The sequence below is a fragment of the Strix aluco genome, chromosome 10 (assembly GCF_031877795.1).
Source record: "Strix aluco isolate bStrAlu1 chromosome 10, bStrAlu1.hap1, whole genome shotgun sequence".
NCBI classification, from domain to species: Eukaryota; Metazoa; Chordata; class Aves; order Strigiformes; family Strigidae; genus Strix; species Strix aluco.
In genome coordinates, this window is record NC_133940.1 from 9,796,767 (window position 1) to 9,823,094 (window position 26,328).

Genomic DNA, 26,328 nt, shown 5'->3' on the forward strand with positions numbered 1-26,328 from the left:
CCACCAAGCTGCCCTATCACTCCCCTTCTCAACAGGACACGGAGGGGAAAAAATAGGATGGAGAAAACTTGTGGGTCAAGATAAAGGCAGTTTAGTAAAACAAAAGCAAAGGCCATGTGCAGAAATAAAGGAAAACAAAATATTTATTCTCTACTTCCCATCAGCAGGCAATATCCAGTCACTTCTCAGGAAATAGGGTTTCAGTACGTGTACTGGTTGCTCTGGAAGACAAACATCGTAATAACAAATTTTCTCTTAGCTTTTATTGCTGAGCAGACGTCATATGGTTATAATATATTCATCCTTGAAAATTTCCAGGTGTAACATTATTCTCTTAACCATAAAATAGGAAAAAGTGCTAGAAAACTGTCAATGAATAGAATGAAGCATCCTGGAGTGATGCGCAGAAACACAAAATAGGACTTAACTTTTCATCCAGCCATTTTTTGACAAAAAAAGAAATCTACTTTTATCTCAAGTTTCAAAAGAGGAATCACTAGTAAAACACAACTGTAGAAAGAAAACCAGATTCCTAATAGACAGCTCTGCTGAGGGTGATGCAGGAAAATACTTTTTTCAGAAATTAGCCTGCATCAGATGGCTGTTGCTGAACAACTAGCAAGGAGAAACAGTGCTTTATCTGCTGTTCGGGTTGTTCTTGGATTTGGTTTGTTTGGAACACAAAAGTAACAAAACTTAGTCGCTTCTGGCTCTGGGAGACTCCCTGGAGTTCCTAGGCCTGCTCTCCAAGATTCAGCGGCTTCTCTTTGGGCAGACACATGCCATAACCTGGGAAGGAAGCACATCACAGGGTATTCCACAACCAACAGATTCCTCAACAAGGTTCTGACAAAGCTTCTTGTGGCCAGGGGAAATTAGATCGCTCAAATCCGGTTTCCTGGAATTGAAAGAAACTGTATTACAGACAAATGTTCTGTGCATAGTATGCACAGAACCACTGTTCTTTCACCACAAATGAGTCCCTAAGCACACAGGTAAGGTCTTCGGTATGTGAAGCCAAAAGCTGCTAAAAATACAATTGCAAGTGGAGAAAACAACGGCAGTGCCCTAAGATATTGAACTATCTGGGAGTTTCTTAGAAAAAAGTGTCTGGGGAATTCTTGGAGGTACATAAGGAAGAACAAGCAGGGGAACCAAAGACCACAGGCCCATTTGGTCAAGGAGCATAGCATAGACAACCCCACACACACGTACCCCATGTCATTCTTTAAAAGAGAGCACCGAGCATAGCTAGCAAATTTTAGCCATTTAACCTGGACTTGTGTAGGACTGGCCTAAGACCTCTGCACTGAGAGGTCAGTGGTCACTCCCAGACCACATCCCAATACTCCTAGGACATACTAGGAAAGTTTTTCCACTATCCACTGTAACCAAATTGCATCCCTCCATTACTGCAGGTGACAGTGCATACTCTGAAAAATATATAAACATTTAAAAATGTTGTTTATCTACTTTCATTTTTTATAATTCCCAAATGTTCATTTCTTACTGTAAAAGCTAACACTTTTGAAGCACAAAACACACCTACCTTTACCAATGATTCAGAATGGTTTAGCAATAAACAGCTCAGAAGCAAACGTGGCAACTGAAGAAATGTCCTGGGATCCAAATTCAAAAACTTTTGCACGTACCAAAAGCACTAGGGATGTGATTCAGACAGAAGACTTTTCAGTCACTCTGTGGACCAGAGAGCCTTACAGTCACTCCCAAAAAGCAAAGGCCATACATGTACAATACTTCCACTACTTATAGCACACAGGTCCTGGTTACCTGCTAGTAAAAGCAAATTTATGGCACAGTCACTTAAAACCACAGAAAACATACACCTGACTGTATGTGAACATGGAGAAATTAAGTATTTCATTTTGTTTTATCTGTATGGAAAAAAAAACTCCATATATTTAACACAAGTTCTTCTGTGTCAAGCAGCATTGGGCTCCCTTGGCCAAAGGCCCACAACCACCCAGGGAATTTATGCAGCAGGAAGCCTTTGTCCATAACACAGCGGATGCTGTTTTCCTTCAGTATGTCAGGTAAGCTCGTGGCAGATGGAGAAGACTAGAGGTTTTCTCTCTCCATTCTGAATTTAAGGGGTGCACATGTCCAGCCCCTGCCCCTCCAAAAGGATACAGATGGTCCTTGCGTCTTCCACACACATCTTGAAAAGGAAAGATGACTTCCAAACCCCACTCCTCTAAAATGGCCCCAGCTGAAAACTACAGCCATGTTTGGGGATGCAGGAGTTCAGTTACGTGACCTCTCTCTGCCTTCCTGTGCTCCCCTGAGCGCTTACCACTATTATACGGCTCTGTGACCTTAGTTCTCCTCTGATGACATGCTTCTACAAACATAAGTAGGACCTTACAAGGCCAAAGAGAGCAAAGGCAGTCTAAGGTTTGAAGCTGAGGGTCAGGATCTGAACAGGACAAGAATCTGGGAAAGGTCAAGAAAACACAAAAAACACTTTCTGTAAATGCTATCTTTAAATATAGTCATCTCTCATAAAGGCAGCCTACTTTTTCAAGAATTAGCATCGGTAAGTGCTTTCCCAAAGCTTCTCATGGAAGGTGCTGCAGGAATGGGTTCACAAAGGTATTGCTTCAGGCCAAACACAATTCTTGTAGCAAAAGGAGTAAAGTTGAGGGCTGACTCAATGAAGAGCCTTGCAGAAGAGCAGCGAGACAGCAAGAAGGAGGTCTGATGGTAACCAAAGATGGAAGCACTAAAGCACTCACACTGCCCCAGTGAGGTAAGAGGAGAGGAGGACAAAAGAAAAAAATCATTTGTTTGTGGACTACAATGCCAGAAGGAACCAAAAGATTTTTCAGCCGGACATCTGGTATAAGACAGGTCACAGGTTCAGGAAGCATCTCTGCACTGACAACCTTTATGTCTTCAGCTAAAATATAAACTGTCCAGCCTTGATGCAAAGACAGAGAACCCAGAACCCACGTATGTTGTTTCAAGGATTAGTTACAATTAGTTACACGGATTTTTAAATCTATGCCTCATTTCTAATTAAATGTGTTTGGCTTCAGCTTTCAGCCACTGGTTTTTGGATTTTATTTTTTTTTAAAGCCCTTTTCTGCTGCACTCTCTGTAAAACTCTCTAGAAACTGGTATTTCATTCTCATCCCAAAAATCTAGACCTCAGGATCAAGTAATTTTGTCATCTAATTTATGTTAGTCTGTAGCAGTACACCATAGCAAGATCACAGAACTGCTGGAAGTCTCTCTGTGTAGGAAATAGTTTCCAGACCTCCTGTTGACAGCACCAACGACAGAATTCTAGCAGGAATAGAATTAAAGATCTCCAGGGAAAAGGGCTCAATCTTGCATGGTTTTGTGCATTTTCCCTGCACTTGCCGGCACACGGCAGTTTGCAAGGTCAGTCTTAAAAAGCTGAATCCAACAGGCTTAAGTTCGGCGGAAGCAACAGAGCGCCAAACCCCAGTGACCCTTCCTCTGTGTGAGGAGCGCGTTCCCCCCGCACTCCCTGAGCTCGGGCAGGGGCTGTCACGCCTCGCTCCCCCCTTCCCAGCAGCAGCGCAGGGGCTGAACGCCAGCCCCGACCCGGCGGCGGCAGCAGCTCTCGACGGGCCGGGCGAGGCTCTCCCGCCTCCCGGCGGCACCGGCACAACTTCAGCGCGGCCGCTCCAAACCCGCGCCCTCGAGGGAGGCTTGAAAAAGTTACCGCCGGCAGCGGGGGTGAGCGGGCGGCTCCGGCCCCCTCAGCAGGGCCGGGCCGCGGGGCGGCCTCCCGGGCCGGCAACCCCGACCGGAGGGCTCTGCGCCCGCCCGGGGGGAGGCCGCCGCGGGCCCGGCCCCTGCGCGACGAGCGGGGCCCGCCGCGTCCCTCCCCCGGCCTTGACGCCAGCGCGCTAATGAAATGCTAATGCCGGGGCGCGGAGCCGGGCGCTGCCCGCGCCAATAAAACCCGGCGCGGCGCGGGGGCCCTGCCCGCCGCCAGCCCGCCACTATGCAGAGCGCGGCCCCCGCCGCCCCGCCGGCTCTGCACCTCCTCACCTCCTACTTCATCGACAGCATCCTGGGCCGGGGCCCCGCCGCCGGGCGGCACGGTGAGGGGCGGCGGGGCTGGCGGCGGGGCTGGCGGCCGGGCGCTCCCCGCTCGCTCCCCGCTCGCTCCGGTAACTCCCCGCTTCTCTCCCCTCAGGCGAGGAGCGCGCGGCGCCGCCGCGGCCCGCCCGGGCGCGCGCCCCCGCGGAGGAGCCGGTGGCGACGGGACGCCCGGCCGGGGCGGCGGCGGGCGGGGAGGCGCCGGGGCCGGTGAAGAGGAAGCAGCGGCGGTACCGCACCACGTTCAGCACCTTCCAGCTGGAGGAGCTGGAACGCGCCTTCCGCAAGTCCCACTACCCCGACGTGTTCACCAGGTAGCGGCGGGAGGGGGGCGGCCTTCTCGGGCGGGCGGGCGGGCGGGGGTCGGGGCGCCGCTCCGGGGCGCAGCGCGGCGGCTAACGGTGTGCTGCCCCCGCAGAGAGGAGCTGGCCGTGCGCCTGGACCTGACGGAGGCCCGCGTGCAGGTGAGTGCCGGGCCGCGGCGGGGGCTGCCTCGGCCGCAGAGCCGCGGGACCGACCCTCCCGCCCGGCCTCCCTCCGCGGCCTCCCCGGGGCCGGGGGACGAGTTTCCCCCCTCCCCGCAGCCCGCGGGGGCTGGAGGCGGCTGTTGGCAGTGACGGCCGGTGCCCCCGCCTCAGCGGGGCAGGACGGGGAGGGGGGGGCGCGGGAGGCCGGGTACCGAGTGCCGCCCGCCTCGGCTCAGACGGGACGGAGGAACGGGCGAGTGCCCTCAGCGACGGGAACACAAACCGCGGCTGAGAAACCTTCCCCGGTTGCACGTCACGCTCACGGTTGCTGCCGTCTTCATGGGTCTAAAGGCAGGTACTGTCTCCTGAGTTCTGAGATTATAAAAACGGCAAATGAGGGGTTCTGTGGGGCATCCTAAGTTGTTTTCCTAGGCTCCGGAGAAGCTTGCATCTTTTTCTTGCTCTTAGTGCAACAAAACAGTCACACTTCTAAATGACTGGTTAAAACAAATAAAAGATTAATCTGACATTCATATGATAGTCAGGTACTGTCCAGGAGAATTTTATGGCCTAGCTGGGCTGGAATAATAGCAATGCCTGTAGAACTTCAGCATACAGAAACGGACACTAACCACCCCGTAGCCTGCAGTTTTCTTAACTACGACTGACCCTAGTAGCTTTTCTTGATTCTAAGCACTCTACTTAATACCTCTTAAGAAGCATTTTCTTTAGATTCATCTCTTATATAAGCTAGAAATCCCTTTTTATACAGAAACATTAGCTTAAAAAAAAAAAATGTTTCAAAAGGTGTGAAGGCTTTCAAAGTATTTTTAAGCTCAGCATGACAATTGTACTGAATTTGGCTTGTGCTGTATGTCAGATACCGACCAAACTACTGTTCCAGCACAGCTCTGGGTAGGAGCATACTTGTGAAAGACTGAGAACTGGCGCAGCTGCTCAGCGCGACAGCACTACGTACTCCTGCATTGCTTTGTTACTGGTGATGCCAGATCCTTGTGTGTGTATATGTTGTTATTACTTCAGTCACTGGATCTGTGATGCTTCACACTCGCTAATGTCTGTAAAGCTAGTATTATAATATGCACCATCTTAAGAAAAGGCCTTAGATGTGTGAAGGGTACTTCATAATTGACCCACCTGAGAATACCTCAGTGCTCTTTTCATCTCTCTTTTGTGGACTTGGAGGAAATTATGTGCCCTCCTCTCTCCCTACCATCAGCAATCACTAAAACCTCTAGTCACTGAAATACCCCAATATCTGGCAATCACACATGGCATCTACCAGTGGAAAGGAAAGTAACTTACCTGTTACTGTCAGGTTCGCTTTGTGGGGTACTTGCTCCGTAGCCCATTTGAGCTGTGAAGGAACGGTGCAATGGTAGATGGCAAAGAGGAACTCTTCTCCTAATGACTCATCTAAAAGAAATTGAACTGTTTAGGTTTGAAGTTAAAAAGGAATGAACAAGCAAAACAGCAGAGTTGATGTATCCCCAGTAGATGGAAGGAACAGCAGAGAGCTGTTCCTTGCACCTCCTTACTCCTTGTCAGATCTTAACGCAAGTCTCGTGGGCACGAGCACGCAGCCAGCACAGTTTGCTTAGGGTGAACTTCTAGTGCACAGTGCCTCTGCCTGTGTCTCTGCTCCTGTCCTGTGGTAGGTGGGGGGCAACTTAGCCTGGAGGGAAGAGGATGCATAGGAACAGCTACTATGTAGATGGTGATTGATGTACTGTACTTAACAAGCTATCTTCATTCCCAAATATGCCCATGCTCATAGTTGCTCTGCACAGTGTCCTGTGTGAAAGGAAGACTTCTGTACCTCTCCCACAGTACCTGGCTACACCAGCTGGCATGAAAAGCAGTATCTTTTTAGTTACTCAAGTGTAAACCCAGGAAACTAATCTTACCAAATACAATCAGACCATTAATTCACCTCAGTGTGTTTTCAAATTGAGGTCTGCTTTGCTGGGGAGAACCCTCCGTCAACCAGCTGAAATGAGTAGTGGCCACTACATTGTTCCTCCTACATTTTGATTCTTACATGAAAATGAATAAGGAAAATAAATTGCCAATGAACATACTCTCATTTCATCATCACTTCAAAGAGATCTCCCTCACCCCACGCCCATTACTTGCTTGTATAGAGGAAGGGAGATGGCAGCAAGAATCTTTGTATTCTTCCTTACCTTGGGAAAGGGGTAGCCTGAGAGCCTGCAGAACCTTTTCATAATCTGAAGCCATGTTGGGATGCTCTTCAACAGCATTCACATGTGTTGCCATTCTACTTCTCATAATTCATATTGTTAGGATGGGAGGAAAATAAAAAAAGTTAAAGGAATATTTTATTTTCTTAATGTGGGGAGTGAAACATTACTTGGGTATTTCAGTGCCATAAGCTGCATCAGTGTTAAAACATTAGGTTACAAATACAGCTATTCTAAGCATCCTTGTCATATTTTCTGATTATGATTCTGTATGCAGTTATAGCAGAAACACAGTACAGTTAGTCACATCTATGTGTCTTTTTATCATTGCTAGCTATTACATCAATTAAATAGGATACATTTTTAAAGAAAATTACAGCGAGAAAGCTATCAAATTTTACACACCTTTTTCTTTAAAGAACTCAATCTCTTTTGTGAGATGCGTGGTGCTAGTAATTACAAAAATAATCTGGGTAACATTTAGCATACAATTCAAACTTGATGGTTTCAAACTCATCTCTGAGTATTAAGTAATGCATTTTTTCCCAAAGTATTTTAACACTGATATTACAGTCATACCATAAAAATCCTAAAACTGGTATAGCAGTTTCTGTTGTGTTTAGCTCGGCACTTCAAATGTGTCTGAAAACAGGGTAAAGGCAAGTTAAGCCTTTTATTGGAAGCAAAGGAAAACTGCTTAACAAAAGGTTCAAGATGACTAATCTGAATGTTAATGACTATAATGTACACACTAAATTTTGAAAGCTGTTTGTCATGTCAGTGTAAGGTATGAGGCATGCCTTTGCTCCTTTTATCACTTGCATTGGTGAGTTTGTACCGGTGAGGAACAGAAAGCCAGCTTTTTTCTAAAGATAATTATTAGATATCTGTGCTGGTATTTTCTTCCAGTTTGATAAACACAAAATCTGAGAGATGACTAAATAAATTTGGCTGTAAACCCAAAATCACCTGTAACATGAAAAAAGTTACTTTGCAGTCAAAGTACATGTCTGAGTGATCAAATAGATTTGCTTTAGGACAGAGAAAGCAGAAAAGCAGACATCTCATTTTGTGTTAGGCTTCTTTATGAAGAACAGATTGAAGAACAATGCTAAGATTTAGTAAAGAAATTAATACCTTTGCAGCATTAGTTTTATCCTTTTAAGGAGAAGCTTTATCTGCCTATCTGTAGTGTAAGACAGTTCACTGCCTTTTTAATTGTATTTTATTTTCATAGAAAACACTAGTACCTTTGAGTTGGTGGTCTTCTCTGGTGAGATCTCAGCTAAACTCCACTTACAGATATTTGGGATTACTGGTTAACAGCAATTTAAAGTCATCTGATCCCAGTAATTGAGTTAATTTTTCTTACCAGACCCCTGCCTTGGACAGACCAAGTGTCTAGTCCTCACTGCCATGCAGGCATAGCCATCCGGTATTTCACTGGTTCACATGTTCCTTTGTAAGATATCTGGTCACTTAAAGCCTGTGGTTGCTGGAGAAATGGCCAAAGAATGAGTCAGAGCCCTCATGAATGTTAAGTAGCAACTGCAAAATTTTGATGTTCTGACTTTTCTTCTAAGGGCACCTCCCTCAGCTGACTGTCTGTACAGCAAGACAATTCCATGTTACATACATAACCTGAAGGGTACGAAGCCCTCCTCCAGGAGGACAGCAACTTCCCAGGGTAAAGATAATAGATGCGATGAAAGGACTAGAGTAGTAATTGTTCAGCTGGCTCCCAAGAACCCCATAAAGAGTCTTTGAAAGAGTAAATTGTTACTGACATATATGAGAACAACATCAAACTCAGGACAGCAAGGCTGTGGCATGCTACAGCCTTCTGGTTTGGGTATCAGCACCCTGGTGTGTGGAGGGCTTTCCTTCCAAACACACTTAATATTATTTAAGCACCTGAAGGTAAGTCACATCACTGGAAATGGATATATGGCGTGTCTGAGATTAAAGCAGGCAGTGAAGCTGGGAAACCCCGAAACCTGGTTTTTAGATGTTAGGCAACAGAAATTTAAAATTCTTTGAAAACCTGTTTTGACTGAAACAAAATTGCAGATACAAAAAGCAACTATTAAAAAAAAAATCACACATCCATAAAACTACTGCATCCAAAGATTTTTGTCATAATACAGATTTCCACAGAATTTTACTATTTCAGAAATACTAATACCAAAGGAATAACTGTTTTCAGCATGTTGTAATTTTTTTGAGACTTGAATTTTTGCAGTTTAATTTTATGTTTTTTAGTTTGTTTTAGTGGCTTTGCTAGATTCTTCTTAAGAAGTTATCTACATTGTATGGTAAAAGACCTTCATATTTGAAGTTTACCTTTGTTCTAAATCAGAAGTAAATTTCAGAAAGTCATAATTCTGTGCAGGACAGAAGTTATCTTTCCAGCGACTCTTGTTCCTTGTGTTCCTTACCACTCTACTAAATATTGAATGCTAATTAGTGCATTCAAGTGTTATACATAGAAGGTGCTTGCAGGCAGCTCGCTGAATTTCAATAGTAGTTATATACAAGACTGCTGAAATGAGATTACAGGCCTCAGCTAATGCCTTTCTTCCAAATCCAGATCCAGTTCAGAATCCACCTCCAGTGGCCTCCACTGCAGAGGGGGCTAGAAGACCTGAGCAGCTGAGTACATTGGGATGTTGAGTGTTCAACCTTGGCAGCATCCATTTTTAAATATCCTTGGTTTAGGTCTTCTCTCCCTTGTTTTAGAGCTGGTGCTCTTCACTCTACTCTCTGCTACCATCCTGGGCCTGAAAGGTTCTGCTCAGCAAATGCTAAAGAGTAACAGTGTGAGGAGTCAGTTTTCCGATCTGTAGATTTGATTGACTAAAGTCTTTAAGAGATGTTTAATGGTCTAAAATAATTACTAGTCAGGCTTGAAGAGGCAGTATACTCAACAGCTTACTACACAAAACCAATACTAGCTACAGCCTCTTTAGTAGCAGCTTGACACCCTGTTCTAATAATGCTTACTAGATTTTTCTAGTTTAGTATTGGCTATTCAGTTAATCACTTTCACGTAACTATATGCTGTTTGCATTCATGGTAGAATACAAAAGCTTCTCATTTTACTTTTGAATCCTCTGCATAAAAATGTATGGTCCAGCTATCAAGATAAAAAGCACACACCATATATTTGGCCTAGTTACTTTTACGGTCTGATTAAGTCACTTCCCGAGGTATCTGTACAGAAATAGCCACCTCTTGAATGGCTTTGTTGAAATTAAATTTTCAATAAATAGCTTGTGAAAGGAAGAATGATCATTTTTAATAACTGATCATGAGTTCTCAGGTGACAGGTTTATATATTACAGTGGCATTAAAACATATGCGACTATTGAGTCAGAGCTAGGGAGTAGTCAAATTTACCATATTTATAACTGATTTATTTCTTAATAAATGCACTAAGGCATTTATGAAGGGATCTTTAATATTAAAGAAGTGGTTTTTGGTTTAACAGTAAGTATTTTGCCGCCTGTATCACTGCATGCAGTAGTAGCTGGTAAGACAAACTGCAGAGTAAGTTCAGCTAATGCCTTTATAATTTCTTATTGAAGGTCTGGTTCCAAAACAGAAGGGCAAAGTGGAGGAAACGTGAAAAAAATGAAATTCTGGGGACTGTTCCAGGAATCTCCTTAACGCACCCACTTGGTCTATTTTTGGATGTTCCACTGAGTCATTCTCCCCTCCTAGATCACACGTGGAGGTCAATGCCTCTTTCAACATTGGCTGTGCCATCCATGTCTCCAGCCTTTAGTCCTTCAACCTTAGGGCCATTTGGCCTCAGCAGCCTTACCTGGACTTCTCTCTTCAGAAATCCTATTTTAAATCCACATTTTGGAAGGTATAGAATTAAATTTTTTTCTCAATCTCAAAACTGTTAAGAAATGCTGCATTTTTATCAGTTTGATACTCACATGTTCTCAATAAACGTGCTCCCATAGATAAATAAACTTATTAAAATGGGGTTAGTTCCTGCATAGGATCACATGATAAGGAACAGCAAGATTTAGTTTTAAGTCATGCTATTAAAAACTTAACATGTAATTACTGTTTGAAGAACAAATGTGCATACTTACTGAAATTTTGGTCTCGTTGAACTCAAGTCTTCACATAGACTGCTGTAATCTAGGTGGCTCCAGCTCCATCCTTATCTCAGACTGACACAGGTTATACACCATAAAGATATGACTAGAGAGACATGGCTTGCAGGTGATTTGACAGAGTAAAGGTATTAGATGTTTCTTCTCAAGAGACCAGGAGCCTGGCTACGTATGCAAGAGTGACAGCTCTAGAGAGAGGGACTGAGAGAAAGGGAGAGATCTTCCAGATTCTAACGTGCTACTACAAGCCAGTCCTTTTCCCTTGGCAGGTGATGTGCTCTCAACCCCTAGAACAAGCCCCCAGCTAGCTTCCTTTTCTTTATAGTCAGGCACCTAGAACTCCAGCAATTCATTTCAGCTGAACGTGCTGCCTGGGCTTTCTTGCCTGGCAACCTGAAATTTATCAGCAAAATGCTGCTGCTGCTCTAGTGCACCCCATAAGATAGGAAAAAAGCATGTGTGTAGCGTGTGTATGTACATAAAAGGTGTATAGATATATATACAAAAAAATAGGGCGCTCACTGAAATTACAGCCTGTATCGTAGCTCCACATTCACAGACAGACAAATGCTGCTTTTCACATGGAATACACTTGTCTGAACAAATTGGGTACATAAACAGCCCCATAAATTGGTCTTTTTATGAGGTGGTTTATTGCTTTCACAGAACAGGCTGATCTACTGCATTCAAGGTTTGTTTAGAAAGGATTTAGCATTAGGAGTTAAGCAAATGGTTACTGTTCTAGGTATCTGCATGCCATGTCTGATCATCTCTCATTTATTTTAGTTAAAAGTGTTTGGTTTTCTGTTTGTGGTGGGGGTTTTTGTTTTGTATAAGAGCAAGACACTATACTGCAAAATAAAACTAAAATACATTCCGGAAAACAAAATGTACATTTGGAAGAAATTTGAAATTTTGGCACATTTTTTTTTCTAGAACTTTGGGTGGGGGAGCTACAACTCAGCAAGTACTTGTTCTCCAAAACAAATCTTAATTTGGATAATATTGACTTCTTTCAAATACAGGTTTCTCAATGCTTTAAATCCTCTCATGACAACAGCTTCAGTACTAATGAAAGCTCCTGGACCCCCGTCAGACCCTGCTCTTACTGCCTTCACTGATCCAGCAGCAGTTGAAAGGAAAACGTCAAGCATTGCAGCACTAAGACTCAAAGCGAAAGAACATTCAGCACAAATCCCTCAATTAAACCTCATCTCCAGTCTTACAAACACTAACAAAGAACTTTGTTAGGAGCTCTCCCACAGACTACAGCCGCCGAGGGGAAAGTGAATGCCTTCTCCAATAAGTAGCTCCTGTTAGAGAGACAGATTTAAAAAGAAGAAAACACACACACACAGAGCTGTAGTTCCTCCATCTTCAGCAACGGACTGAAAGGAAATAAGCCCACTAAAAATTGGTTTCTTCACTACAACATGAAATCGGGTAGTAAATTGGTGTGTAATTTCTGACACTACAGAATTAGAAGCAGAAACTGTCTCATCATTGTAATTCAGACTAACATGAATCTGAAGCTTTGAAATCCCCAAACTCACCAGATGCTTGTCCAAAGGTTCAGAATTCTTTGTAGGAATAACTTCAGTTTTCTCAGCAATTCTTGAATCATTTCTCAGGAGGAACTCTTACATGCAGTACTTGGGACATAAGAATCAGTACACAGTTACTAACTTTGAGACCATGCTTCATGTTGAAGTGCAAATGCTGGTGAAATTTCGCATTTTAGACAGCAGGAAAGAGATGGGGACTATTTTCAGTATAGGCTTTTGATTCAGAACTAGGTTTGTATAAAGAGTACCTTGTTTCAAACTAAAAAAAATGTTTATGTTCAGGGTGACAATGTTCTAATAATTAAAGAAGTTTAACCTTTGTATATGAAAACTATCCTGTGAAAGTAGGCTATCTATGTGCTGTAAATTGTGTGTAGTTCTCTGTGTATGTATATCAGTAAGTAGCTCATAGCTGTAAATACGAGGTTGCTGAACACTTTTAGCATGCTTACTGGCACATCTTACCAGACCAGTAAGTTAACAGATTACTTATACATTTATGCCTTGAGTAGATTCAGAATGTAAGTAAAAACTAAATGCAAAGTATTAAATTCTTCTTGGACTGATGTTGGAAGGAGTGAAAACAGAGGCCTTACTGACCAGGAGTCTACAGTTCGTCCAAATCCTGAACTCCCTTTCTGGCCTCAGACAGGTGATTTTAAAGTTTTTGCTGAATATCCTTACCCAGGAAATGGGACTGAGAACAAGGATCTCATCTGTAGGTCTGATGCTTTAGTGTAAAGTGAGGGTAAGCAGAATCCTCCTTTTGCAGCTTACTCGCCTATCTCACAGGGCTGTTGTGAGGACTGATTAAACAAACTGCAAATAGTAGAGTTCTACAAGTGCTAATTGTTGCTTAACAATTACAAAAGAAAGGCCAAGAGCTGGCTACAGTGAAGATTACCTTTCCCCCATCTGTAGTGGGAGTCTAAGCAAGCTCTGTTTCTGTGGGTTGATGGGACAACATTTAACTCTTCCACTGACACTGGTTCGTCAAGACTATTCTCAAGCACTTATATTTTACACTGAAAAGATTTTGTATATTTTAGACCTTCTCTCTCAAGGCAGCTCTTAAGACTACACAGATGTTTTCAAGGCTAGAGTTCTGAGACCTAACTGTTGCTCTGTAGACTGCTCTGAGCTTGTACTTAGATACATGACAGAGAAGGCAGTTCACTGGATCAGACAGATCATTTTCCATTTCCTCTGAAATACTAACAGCTTTCACTGCTCTTGAGTCATAACCTGCCACAAGATGGGAAGTATTTCTGGGTTCACAGACCTCATTGTTAGCACAGGTAGGAGAAGGTGGTGGTATTTCACTGTTAGGAAAAGCGAGCTTTCTACCCAAGTTACACTAGGCCTGCACTGTGGGTCAAGCAGCAGGAGACTTGGGAAGTGATGTAACCAGGACCTCTCACACAAAGTTTGAGTGTGTTTCTTCCACAACAGCTATTTGCTTCCACCAATTCACTCTCATGGCCCAGGCTGCCAACTGGCAGCACAACACGGTATCCACTCAAGCGCTGAGTTTGTTCCAAATTAACCTTTTAAGTAGGTTAATGGCTTGAAAACTGTCATTACACAACTCATGTTCTATTCTGTACAAGCTTCTGTGGCATCTTTCCTTGCCATCAGTGTCTCTTGCAATGCAAGGAGGTTCTGCAGGAAAGGAGAGTGTGCCACTGTTTCATTTAAAGTAGCAGAAACTCCTGCATTTGCCACGAGCCATTCAGAAAAGAACTCTGCAATCAAAATAAAACCTAGGTATTTTTGCCAAATTATATTCCTAGACAAATTCACCAGAAGCAGCATGTGAAAAGTAACTGCTGAAGGCTGTTTTAATACACTGTGTGAAATAGGAGGTCCTATGTAATCACCAAAATCTTCATCATGGACCACAGGGCCACAGATTCCACTCGGGTGGGGGATCTAATTCACAAGCTAAAATTCCCTTGATTTCAGCAGTTACATCAGAGATAATATTCATCTATCAACAAAGTTTTTCCAAGAGCTATGGACAGAATTAACTTCAGGGACAGCAATTAACACACAGAGGCAAGTAACTTCCCTCATTTGCACTATGGCTCATGCCACAGCTGGGAGCTGCTACCTCTCCCCAGCACATGCAGCCACTCGAACGCTCCTCTGGGGCCTGGCGGGTTGGACAGCAGGGTTGGCTCCTAAACCCTTGCCAGATTGAGTTGGTGTTGCTCTTTCCTAATTCTCCTTACAAGAGGGCACCTGCCCTCCACGGCACCCTCCTCCTACTGAAACCACAGCCAAGCACCTGCTTGGCACCACTCCGCTGCCGCTGCAAGCTGTGGCCTCTGCTTCTCCTGGCATTGGCACACTGAAGTGACAAACTCCACTTTGGTGTATATTTATGCATGGCTCTGTGGCTTTGAGCTACTGTGTCCTATTTGATGCATGACAGAATTGCAAAGGCAAGTACATTGCCTATTTTATTGCATTTCTGATTAACTGGGAGCTGCCATTCCTGTGCCATTTGGGCAGAAGATGGTGTCTGCAATCATTAGCATTTCCCAATGGGTACAGGTAGAGAATACAGCTTACTGATGTTTCATGTGGTTTTAGTTTGAAATGCAGAGAGGTTTTCTTTAAGCTGATTTCATTTTTTCTGCTTTAATGAGTCCTTCCAAGAAATTTCCATTCTTTCACGTGAATTGAAAAGCCAGCTGTGAGAGCTAATGATATTATGAAAATAAATATGCAGGACAACACCTGAAATCAGCTTAGGAATCAGAATGCGTCTGTAACCAAAACTCAACAAGCTTTTTATGTTAATTATTATTATCTTATAATGAAATATCACACCAAGGGAAGATGGTTTACTTATTCAGTCTATTTTAAATTTAAATGAAGAGGCTTAATTACAAGCTATGATGGACGTAGTATCAAAATTGCACTTTAAAAATGTTGGGGAGCATTTAACTGAAAAACCTTCAGCTTCATTTCACAGCTACATATGGGTCAATACTCTTACCATGAACCAGGCAGGGACACTGACTTTCCTCGCTTTTCTCAGGGCAATGAGGAGAGCAACATCCCACATTCTGAACAGGCCAGCCATTTTACAGAGAGTTTCTCACACTGAAAGTTGGAATTATTTCCCGACACTTCATCTTGCCTTGTGCACTAAATTCTTTAGCCCTAATTCAGGCAAAGCCTGCACTGATCTGGATTAAGACTGCAGGATTTGACCCTATGCCTCTCTTCTGAATAAAGGGTTGCAGCCTAATTCTTCTCTGGGTGACATCAAGATGGTTTCCTGGCACAGGTTTCAACTGAAGCAGGCCTGGAGCCCTGGCTGTTTTATTGGGTTTGTCTGGTTTTCCTGAAAGCAAAAACATAAGGGAGGATTTTCAAAGCAGCATCGAAGATCTGAACACACCACCACCCCCATTCACTTTTAGAGCCACTAGCCCACTGTGAAAAAAACCTCAATCTCCAAATTAAACCTCTTGACATTACCTTCCATGTCAGTTTTTTGAGGTGTTTTGTTAGAAGATTCTGCAGCATATTGATATCTCTTCAAGAAATGTGCACAAATATTTCTATTGGAGTGCTCACATTTGGCTAAATTGTCAGGTTTGTTCACTTTGTTCTCTGCCCCAAGTTCAGTTCTGAAACATAGAACGTTGGGTAAGTTTCCGTATTTCCAGTGACATATCATCATCAGAACCTTGCCTACAAAGAAAGAGCGATTTTGTTGGAGGAAAAAAAAAAGGAGAATAATAGGCCAGGTGTTTGAAGAAAAGACAAAGAAACAAGCACAGTAGGGTGTTCTGACTCACAAATCTGTATTGAGAAAGAAGTATTCATGAAGAAAATTAATTTAAGAAGTATGTAGTTCAGGTTTTGAGCCCATAAGTTCCTTTCAAAAACAGATTAGTGATTAAAAACTTTTTTAGTCTAGCAATCTCTTAAACAATTAGCACAGTAATTGGAAAGGGACTACAAATTCAAATCTAGATGGACATAAAAGAGTTTCCCCATAGAGCTTTGCCTTGGTTTTGTGGGTAACTGGCATGCACCTGCCTTTACCATCAGTGGGGTTGAAATACTGAAGAAGTGCTCTGAATAGGGATACAAATGCCCCAAACAGTAATGCCATACAAATTACTTAATTCATGTAAAGTAGAAGTAATTGTATTGATTATGAATGTGTGAGTGACTCCTTTATTTCAAGTTATAGGAGATGTAAACCACCAGCTTGCAATGGGGTCCTCACTGCAAATTTGCCTACCATAGGGTGGGATGTTACTTTTTTTCCTTATTCTGAACAATAAATCTGAATGCACTGCCACACAGAAATAGAGATCTGCTGACTTTAATCTAAACCAGGTAAATAAGAATTTCTCTGTAAAAATTCTTCTCTCCTCCAGCCAGGTAATAATTTTGCTCCACTTGTTCATCCTGCAAAAGATGACTGAAACCAAAGGAAAAATGAAGATAAGGAAGAAACATCCCCCAACTTCAGATGTTTTTCCCCCAAGGCAGAACTTTTTTTTTTCTTTTTGCTATTATTGAGATTTTTAACAACTTGTTCATTTTCAACCCTTTCATTAAATGCCATGGATCACAAGTAGATAAAGCCTACACCGCCAAAGAAAAGGAAAGAAAAAAAGGAAGAGAGAGAGAGAGAGAGAGATTGCATAGTGTATCCCTGGCAATGTAATTATACTTACCAGCAAATGTCTGAGTTGTGGCTTCCCAGGAAGCTGTATGAACAAAATACACACAGGAAGAAGCATGTGGTGCTATGCATGCCACCTGTACTTCACTTGCGCTATACAGCTACCCAGATTGCATAAAATGCAGTTAAGGACTGGGCAGTTCTATAGACCTTATATTCAAGCAGCTCTGCATATGGATTACAAAGAAATCAAGATAGTGGGTTGTGTGACAGTCTGCATTGATCTATACGAAACCATCCCCCGCTCCAGCGTGGTCCCTCCACGGCTGCAGCTCTGGCCAGGGACACCAGCTCCCCCGGGGTCTCTCCATGGCCGCAGGGGAGCCTCTGCTCGGGGCCTGGAGCGCCTCCTCCCTCCTCCTGCCCCGTCCTCGGTGTCTTGGGGCTGTTTCTCACTCTCTTCCCCTCAGCCCCGGCTACCCGGCAGCGTTGGGCCCTTTCCTAATGGCGGCCGCCGCCTCGCCGAGGGGCTCAGCCGTGCCCTGGGTGGGACCGCTGGGACCGGCCAGGACCAGCCAGAACCAGCTGTGCCCGGCCTGGGGCAGCCCCTCAGCTCCCTCAGAGGGGCCCTGCGGCACAGGCACCCACTGCAGGGACAAGTACTTGCAAGAAGGGATGTGTCCCAAACTCATCTTTGCACTTAGGGCTTCCCCGTAGCTTAAGACATCCCAGACTTTAGCTAAGGCTGTTCCTTCTGCCCATACAGAACCTGTCCGTGCATTGCCCATACGCTACTTCCAGCCTCGGACGCTGTCCAGCCATCCCTCCCGCCCTGTCCAGCCCAGAGGACTGGGAGCCACAGCACAAAGCGCCTCACCATTATTTCAGAGCAGCAGCACAGGCCCCGCGAGAAGCCCGCTCTCCCAGCTGCCTGTCCTCTCTTCAGCCCTTGGCCGTGCTGTCCCCCACCCCCTAACGTATTCGGTTTACTAAAAAATGTGAGATTAACCTTCAAGGATTGAAGGTGTTCAGTCAAGCAGTATGCCAAGGCAAAATTCCTAGAAGGAACATGATATTCTCAATTAACTTCATTTATCGTCTGCAGCACCATTTCCCATATTCCAGCTGAAGAACTGCTCTGCGATGGCTGGCGGGAAGTCTCTGAAAGATTGGGATGAGCTTGCAAAGTCACACTGATGGAGTAACAAAACTTTTACATTAAAAATATATACTGAATGGGCCATTGTTGTTTGTCTGTTTGTTTTTTATGTTAGAAAACCTACCTTATCGGTAATGATCTGCAGAAAAACTAGGACAAAATACCTGATGTGGCTGTTATAGATAAAAACTTCAGTCTTTGGTGTGAGCAGCATAGTGACATGATTGTGAACTAAAGCAGAAGCAGACAAGACAGCTTGAATTACAGTTTCATCTGGTTCAGAAGGGTTGCTAGTAAAATGTATTTAGGTGATCTGCTAAAGAAAAGAATACATTGCATTTTGTAAGCACCTAGTCACAGCTAGAGATTTTGACAAAAGTTGACTTTCACACGCAATTAAACAAAATAATTTCAGTTTTCTAGTTTCATAGAAGCTGATCCACAGACTGCCCTATCTCCAGGGTTATTTTGTACTGATAAAAACTCACGGGATTAATGTTTGTGAAAGAAGACAAGAAAGGACAGCATTATTATAGCCTTATTTTCTGTATATCCCAAAGTGAATATAGGAAGAGAAGTGAAGCAGGCTGCAATGTTAATGTATGAGAAGAGCCTGGAGACACTCTTATCAGTAAGTTATCAGAACATCAAAGTCTTACCTCTGTTAGTGCTCTCTCAAACTGAACTAGTAGAGAAGTTGCTGACTGCAGCAATAAAGTTTTCAGTTGATGTTTTAGCAGTGGTACTGTAAGTGTTCACCTCCTTTGCACAGAGCTAAGCAGAGAGTGAAGGAGTGAGGGGGCTACATTTGGAGGACGGAGGAACAGATGGGAGAGATTCATACTCAGTTCTCAGTTCCACAGCAGCCTTTCTGCTCTGGGACTGTGGTGAGCACACTACTCTGAGCCCAGCCCTGGACGTAAACAAATAACCCTCCACAAACAGAGTGGATAGCAACTGCTAAGGACTGCCAAGACATGGCCTCTAAGACAATAAAAAAGCAGCTCCAGGCATTACTAGAGCCCACACAAAATTTTCAATTTTAAAAAGAACTCCATCTGCATCTCAATTTCTCATCCCAAATCCAAGAGAAGGCAGGAAAGAACCTCATTTATTCTTTCCAGCACATGGCCAGCATGGCCATTACTAATGATTCTTACAGAATTTTACCTTATGAAGGTGCTATTTCAAGAACAGTTATTCTTGAAAACATTTAAGACAAAAATGCATGTCTATGCTGCAGTCAAATAGGTGAAATCATTCACAGCCTCAACACTGAAGCGTTCAGCAGTTTTGCTTGTGGGAGAACACTCTGATCAGAGAAATAAAAAATAGGGCAGGCCATCCAGGTGTCTGTACAAAACCCGGTCCTGTGGAACTTGGACATGCATATCTAAGGATAACATACCTAACAATGAAAGGAAGCTTTGATTATTGTAGCAAATTTAAAAGCACCCTCAAAGTCCCCTCTGTTACTACATAAAAACTAGTTACTGACACCCTGCGTTGGACTAGGTGATTGCCATTCAGTGTTAAATCTTCCTGGCACCCCCAATAAAACAGTGCTTTTTATGGGAAGTTCATATACACTAGTAATGATCTAAAAGGATGACATATTTCTAGACTGGAAAACAAACAAACAAACAAAAGAGTAAGAGAAACAAGAAAACACCTATCTCCATGCATAACAGGCATCAAAGGCCTCACCACCCTGCTGAATAAGAGCTGTGGATCACTTTAATTCAAGCTAAACCAGTTCAATCTGTCATCAAGAAGCACAAGAGAAGATCTAACCATACTGAACTGAGTCTTTCTGGTCCCACTGCTCAAGTACAGGGTTCAGAGATGTTCATAACTACTACCATACTTGTAGGAGCTGGAAAGTGGTGTGTTTGGGGTTTTTTTTAATTGACATATTCCCCAAAATTTAGAAATTACTATTCACTGTAAATATCTGTTTCCCCTGGAACTGCCCTTGTGCCAGACGGCTAAGCCATGCTAGACAACCCAGAACATTACCCTTCACTTCCAGAGCTTGCCAGTGTCATTTTGGGGTTCTGGTTGTTTGGGATTTTTAAAGTCCATTATTAATCAGTTACATTATGCCTTGCAAAATGTACTTTTATAAGTTATTTTCATAGACACAACTCAACTGAAATCATGGCTGCATAATAATAATAAAACAAGCCTACAAAGCTACAGTCTTAGATAATTCCTACATTACGTACAGGGGAGAAGGATGGGGGTTGTAATAACAGAATATCATTCTTTCTCTCCCTTTAAAGTTTAAAAAGTGTTACATACAGGCTTCGCAGTTTGGCAGTTCCAACTGAAAAGAGACAGAAAACATTCTGTTCTCTGCTACTCTTTCAATATGGAAAGGTCTCATACACAATGCAATAGATTCACAGCAGGTCCTTAGAAAATATTGTACCTTTGAGTAAACAGGGGACTTTAGAAGGAGAAAAATGAATACAACAAGCAATCCAAACAAATTTTAAAATAATTTCACGAATGGTTTCCCTTTCAGTAGGATAAAAAACTCTGGCGACTCTCTAAAACACTCAACTGATAGCTTACTTATTAGACAAAAATTAGTGTGCATTCAACCATGAAAAAGACAAGCCATTATACGCTATAAGAGAGATCAAACTGACATCAGCTACTGTACATCTTGACACTTACTACATAATCAAAGTAAACTTTGCTATATGTGACTGATCTAATGTACCTGTCAGTTATCACCATCTCTGCTCAGATGAGTTGGTGTGTCACCTACATACATGGGACAAAACAAATAAATAAATTGCAATGTTATCTCTTCAAGCTGCTCACACAGTAAGGGGAGAGTGCTTAGTATTCCATAATGGAGTTAGGAGTAATTTACTGAGAGATAATTTCTTTTGGACCTAAAATCTTCTGCCTCCTGTAGAGCAGACAAATAGAACTATCTAACAGGAAATGGGGCATGATAATACTGCTCTTTAAATAGAACTAACAAAATGGAAATACAATAGGCATTACAAAATATACAGCTAACAGTTATCAAAACCTTTGATGTTTTTATAGCTATTTACTGCAGAAGATTGTATTAGCTGCTCCAGCCCATTTTAATACAAAAAAAAGTTTAACATGTTTTTTTTAAAACACTTTAAAAAAAAAAAAAGTTAAACCTCTGAAGTAGTACTCTCAGGTATCTGGGGAAACTGAGTGTGAGGAGGGAAAGCCACTTCATTGATGAAATAACAAAGATTTGGCAATCAGCTCCAACAGCAGTGTACACGATGGACTATAGTTGTAATAGCACTGATGGTTTAATCATCCAGAACTAACCTTCCTGTATCTGAACAGAGATGCTGCAGGGTATAGAGGCTGGGACACCCATCTGCGATGTGAAAGACTAATCCCACTTCTGATTCTGCCCCTGCAGGTCCACACACCTTAGCAAGCCATTGCATCCTTTTACCTCACTTTGCGCTGTCTGCAGAGCACAGTCTCCTTAGGGAGAGGAGCATTGCTCACCCGGCTACTTTACAGTGCCACCAGGATCCTGAGCCTCTGCCCTGCCATAGCACAATCCCCGACATAAGTCGTTGCAGAAGCAACTGCCTGGGCCCCCTCTCAACTTGCAGAACTGATCTTGCCTGGCAAAGCTGGGAGGGGCAGAGTCAGCAGAAACAGCAGAACCGCGGCTCGAGGAGTCCTTCTCACAGCACTGTTGCTTATATATCATCTCTTCGCTGCTCCTCTGTGTGAAAAATCACACATTTCAGACAGTAGTTAGCTCTGTCATGGCATTGCAAATCCGATTCCCAAAGACATCCAGTTCAGCTCACTTCTTTCACTACCCTTCTTGGCTTCTTTGCAGGGGATGCAGTCCATCCACTACTGCATAGCCAATAAATGACACAATTAGGCAGTAATGCAGTAGACATCCTTACAGGGGTCTTTTTATTTCTTTTTTTCCCCTCGCCTTCTCTTTGAGCCATACTTTTAGCAACAGTTTCTGAACTTCAAAAGGAACAAAACAAGTCTGGGTGATTGGGAAATTCACCACGGCTCCTTGCTCAGAGTGATGTTGTGTTTAAGTTTCTTCCTTATAAGAACTTGTCAGCTCTCCTCCAGTTTGCAAAACACAACCCTTCACACAGCACACCTCTGCCCCTTGCCTGCAGCCCCGAAGACAATAATCAAGGTCTTACTGGACAATTAAATTTGTCGAGCTGATTTTTTGGGGTCATTTTACCTTTTTTTCTGCTTGATACATACAAATTCCTTTCATCGTATTCCCTCTTGATTGCATCACTATATCAAAATCATCTTGGTTCTGGCCTCTCTTTTGTCTTTTCTCATCCGTCCTGGGCGCAGTGATACCTCTCTAACCTGAAAAGATAAATTATCCAGGAACAAAATTGTTGCTATAGTAGACAGCATCTACCCAAACCCAGTTTCACTTTGCATCCTAGGGTCAAGCTGAATCTCCAAGCCACCAAGAATGCTGGTTTACAACAAAATTTTCAGGGCACTCTGTACTGAGCTTCTTTCCAGAGCATCTCTTTTGTCCTTTTGGTTGGTGTCACTTCCATCTCAGATAAGTTTTTCAGTACAACAAAATATTTACCAATGCTGAATTCTCTGTGAAGTAGAAGAGGTGGGAAGATTCCCTTCAGTGGAACGTATTTTAAATATTTCACTTTCTAAGTAGCTCTGTGAATACAGGGAAGAAATACATAACTTAAACACAAGGAGTTACTGACCCAGAAGTGATTAGCATTAGTGTAAGGCTTTCAGACCCTTTTTCATCTTATTGATTCTAAGCAGAATAAATCCGTAAATGATAATAGGGCTCAATTTAAATTACCTACAGCAAGTGCTGCTTTTCAGCTCTTGTCAGACAATCATGCTGTTCAATCAGCTCCATTCTGTATGTACAAAGCAAATTAATGTGTATAAAACAGTCGTAACTCAGGCCAGTTTTCAACAAAAGAATCTTTTATGTAGCACACAACTGCCTTTTATTGACATGCTTTTAATTGAACCTATAATGCTATGTCCATATTCTACCTAATTATAGCAGAAAATACATATATCTTCCAAAATACTGACTATACCTTTCCCTTTGTAAAGTTTCCAGAAACTTTACCAGGGTAGAGAATGATGTTCTCAGTTAAGCCTGGATTTGTTTAGAAATACTAAAAGGGCATGAGAAGACACTTCTGAGCACATCGCAGCCAAGCAACGTCTCAAGGACGATTACATTAGCACACTGAATCAGCAAGGCCAGCTCCTCACTCCTTGAAGCCAGTCTGTAAACATGCCTCTCAAAAGCAAGTCAGAGGGCACTGCAGCATGTGACATTGATAGAGAAGCCTCCAGTCTGGAACAGTTGTTTCTTAAGCAACTCGTTTCTGTTTCAAAAGGGATCTTTAGTGTGTCTTACTTTCTTTACTTGTGTTGCTCAGTTTACCAGGGAACAGGCAAGACCCAGGAAGCCACGATACTACTACTTTAAAGGGTGAGCTCCTGGGACAACAGAAGCAGCAATGGCAGGAAACAAAGAATTAAAGGTGAACCCTGGCAAATCCTTCTGGGTCAATCCAAGACATTTGCCCAGGGGGATTATCTTTGTGAGGACAGTGATGCCAGGGGTGAGGAGGTTACTTGCACTTGTCTGTGCCATTTCAACCAGGATGGCTTAAAGAGAGCTAGTGGTGGATTCTGCAGAGATGAAGGACAGAGCACAGGCCTTTTATTTTCATTTTGACATTGCCAAGTCCAGACCTTGCTGTGGGTAGGAAAAATCCTGTTGACAACTTCCATAACCTTTGCAATAAAGCCTCAAGCTAAGACAACAGCACATATTCTTTTTTAAGAACACGCATGCCATACCATGGTTACCAGCAGCAAAGAGCAAATAAACCCAAGGCTAAAATCAACTGCACTGTTGGCATCGATTTTAACATGGGTAGAACTCCACCTCAAGGATGTACATTGACAATTAGTCAATTTTATTGCCAGGCTCTTCTGACAGGCCTGTGCTCCACTGACACTATCCATGGGACTCCTATCTAGCATTTTGCTTTAAACATTTTTCCTATTAACCAGTCACTCCAAACATAGATTAAGGTGAATAACATGAACGCAGCTACTTACATGCAGACAGACGCAGCAAGTAGCTGAGAGCAGCACACAGAAAGGCAAGTTCTTTAGCAGTAGACAAATACTCTTCCTGATCAACACACATAAAAGAAATCTGTAGTGTAAATGATTCAGCTACGCTTCCTGCTGTACGAACACACTTGCCTGGCATTCAGATGAGCAGCTGAAGTGTGCTAGCCAGTGCTCCCCCCTCAGCGCAGCAGCTCTCTACATGAGTGACCTTCTCTTCCTCTTTCTTCACTTTTCCTTTCTTGAGAAGTTTGTCAGGGACTGCAATTAAAAGTCTGTGAGCACTAGTGGAGTTGAAGTAAATGGATGTTTAATCTCTCTGAGGAAATATTTAAGAAGTGTACTGAGATGTATTTACTGAAGATTTCACTAATTCAAATAAATCAAGTTAAAATTACAGACTAGACTGCCTACTGTCAGTTTTCTGAAAACCCTTCCATTCAAAAAAAGCAAATAAAAATGGTAAGTTCATTTGTCCTTTGCTTTTTGACTGGGAGCAGAGCTGACATTGATGTTGTGGTGAAAGACATTAGTATTTAACTACTTGAAGAAATTCACATTACCACAGTGTCCTTTTAAATTGCTGTATTTATGTTCGCCACATAAGTTGCTAATAGCAACTGTTACAAACAAAAAAAACCCTTATATTACTGTCTTGAACACAGCAATGGTTTATTGTACTAAATTCTTCGGAGCTTTCTTCACTCAATATTTGAAATAAAATTAAAATGCTGTCCCTGAAAAAGAACTATTTCTTCCAAAGTGTATATATCATTCACTGTAAAAACAGACCTTAAAAACTAATGTAGCTGACAAGTAATCTCCAAGTTTTATATCATGAAGTAAAACAAGTCCTTGTGAGAATATTGACTTGCCCCTTAAACTTCACTTTCCAGCTTTTAAGCTACATAAAAGCCCATTGCTAAAATCCTTACATTGAAGTGATTTTGATTTCTCTGAAGCATGTGATAATTCTTGTTTGTCCTCCAACACTGTATTTTTATTTTTTTTTCACATATCACTCTTCCAAATTGGTATTGCCATAAAGATCTAAAGGAGTAGGGTTTAGATGCTATATATTTAAAGATGAAGCAAACATTTTATCTAGGACAGATCAAACACTTTAAAATAAGCTGTCAGGAAGAAAGTTGGTGGGTCCTGCTTCCCATTCTGTTCAACATATAGCAGAATTCTGGTTGGCTCACAGCATCTTCAGTTTTCCCCCCTCTGAATGGGACAATAAAACTCATTGGACTTGCAGAATGAACAAAGGATCAGCCAGCCTTGGTACAGAAGCAGCTTTGGTGCTCTACGTATGCAACGTACTTAAATACACCCACCTAACCCTATTGAAGTAACACAAGATAAACAAAAGCTTCAGAGGATGGAGTTCTTTCAATGACATCATTAAGAAATACTTATCTCTCTCACTGCCAGTTTATAGCTCAAAACGTAACTAGTCTCAGAACTTCCCTTTATGAAGTTTAAAGTTTATTGCCCTGCACCAGCACAAAGACAGAATTGCTTGCACGCACGTTCCATTAGGCTCCAATATCAATAACATTCTTTATGGTATTTTAGTCAGCAGGACACAGCTCCAATAATGATGGGTAAGGAACAAGATAACAGTGACAAGAGGAAAAGTTGGCTCTGAATGGCAGGAAGTTGTTCGCATCATGCGCATCTAGCTAGGTGAGCTTATCGGTTTGGAAGACACACTTCTCTCATCAGTGCCAGTACACTTTGCTAAAGAAACGTAGTTAAATACGCCTTCAGGAATGGGCTGAAATATTGCTGAAGTGGGGCTTTCAGGTCTGACTTTAAAGCATCAAATCCTACTGTATGGAGTTAAA

At 42.7% G+C, this 26,328-nt stretch overlaps 1 protein-coding gene across 1 annotated transcript; it reads left to right on the top strand.

The window, feature by feature from the left end:
* Positions 1-2,047: 2,047 nt before the first annotated feature.
* Positions 2,048-13,305, top strand: ESX1 (ESX homeobox 1). Its single transcript, XM_074834949.1, has 5 exons — positions 2,048-2,054; positions 4,196-4,412; positions 4,517-4,562; positions 10,378-10,664; positions 11,949-13,305. Exons 1-5 carry the CDS (start codon positions 2,048-2,050, stop codon positions 12,172-12,174), a joined length of 783 nt encoding a protein of 260 aa, XP_074691050.1. The 3' UTR covers positions 12,175-13,305.
* Positions 13,306-26,328: the final 13,023 nt, after the last annotated feature.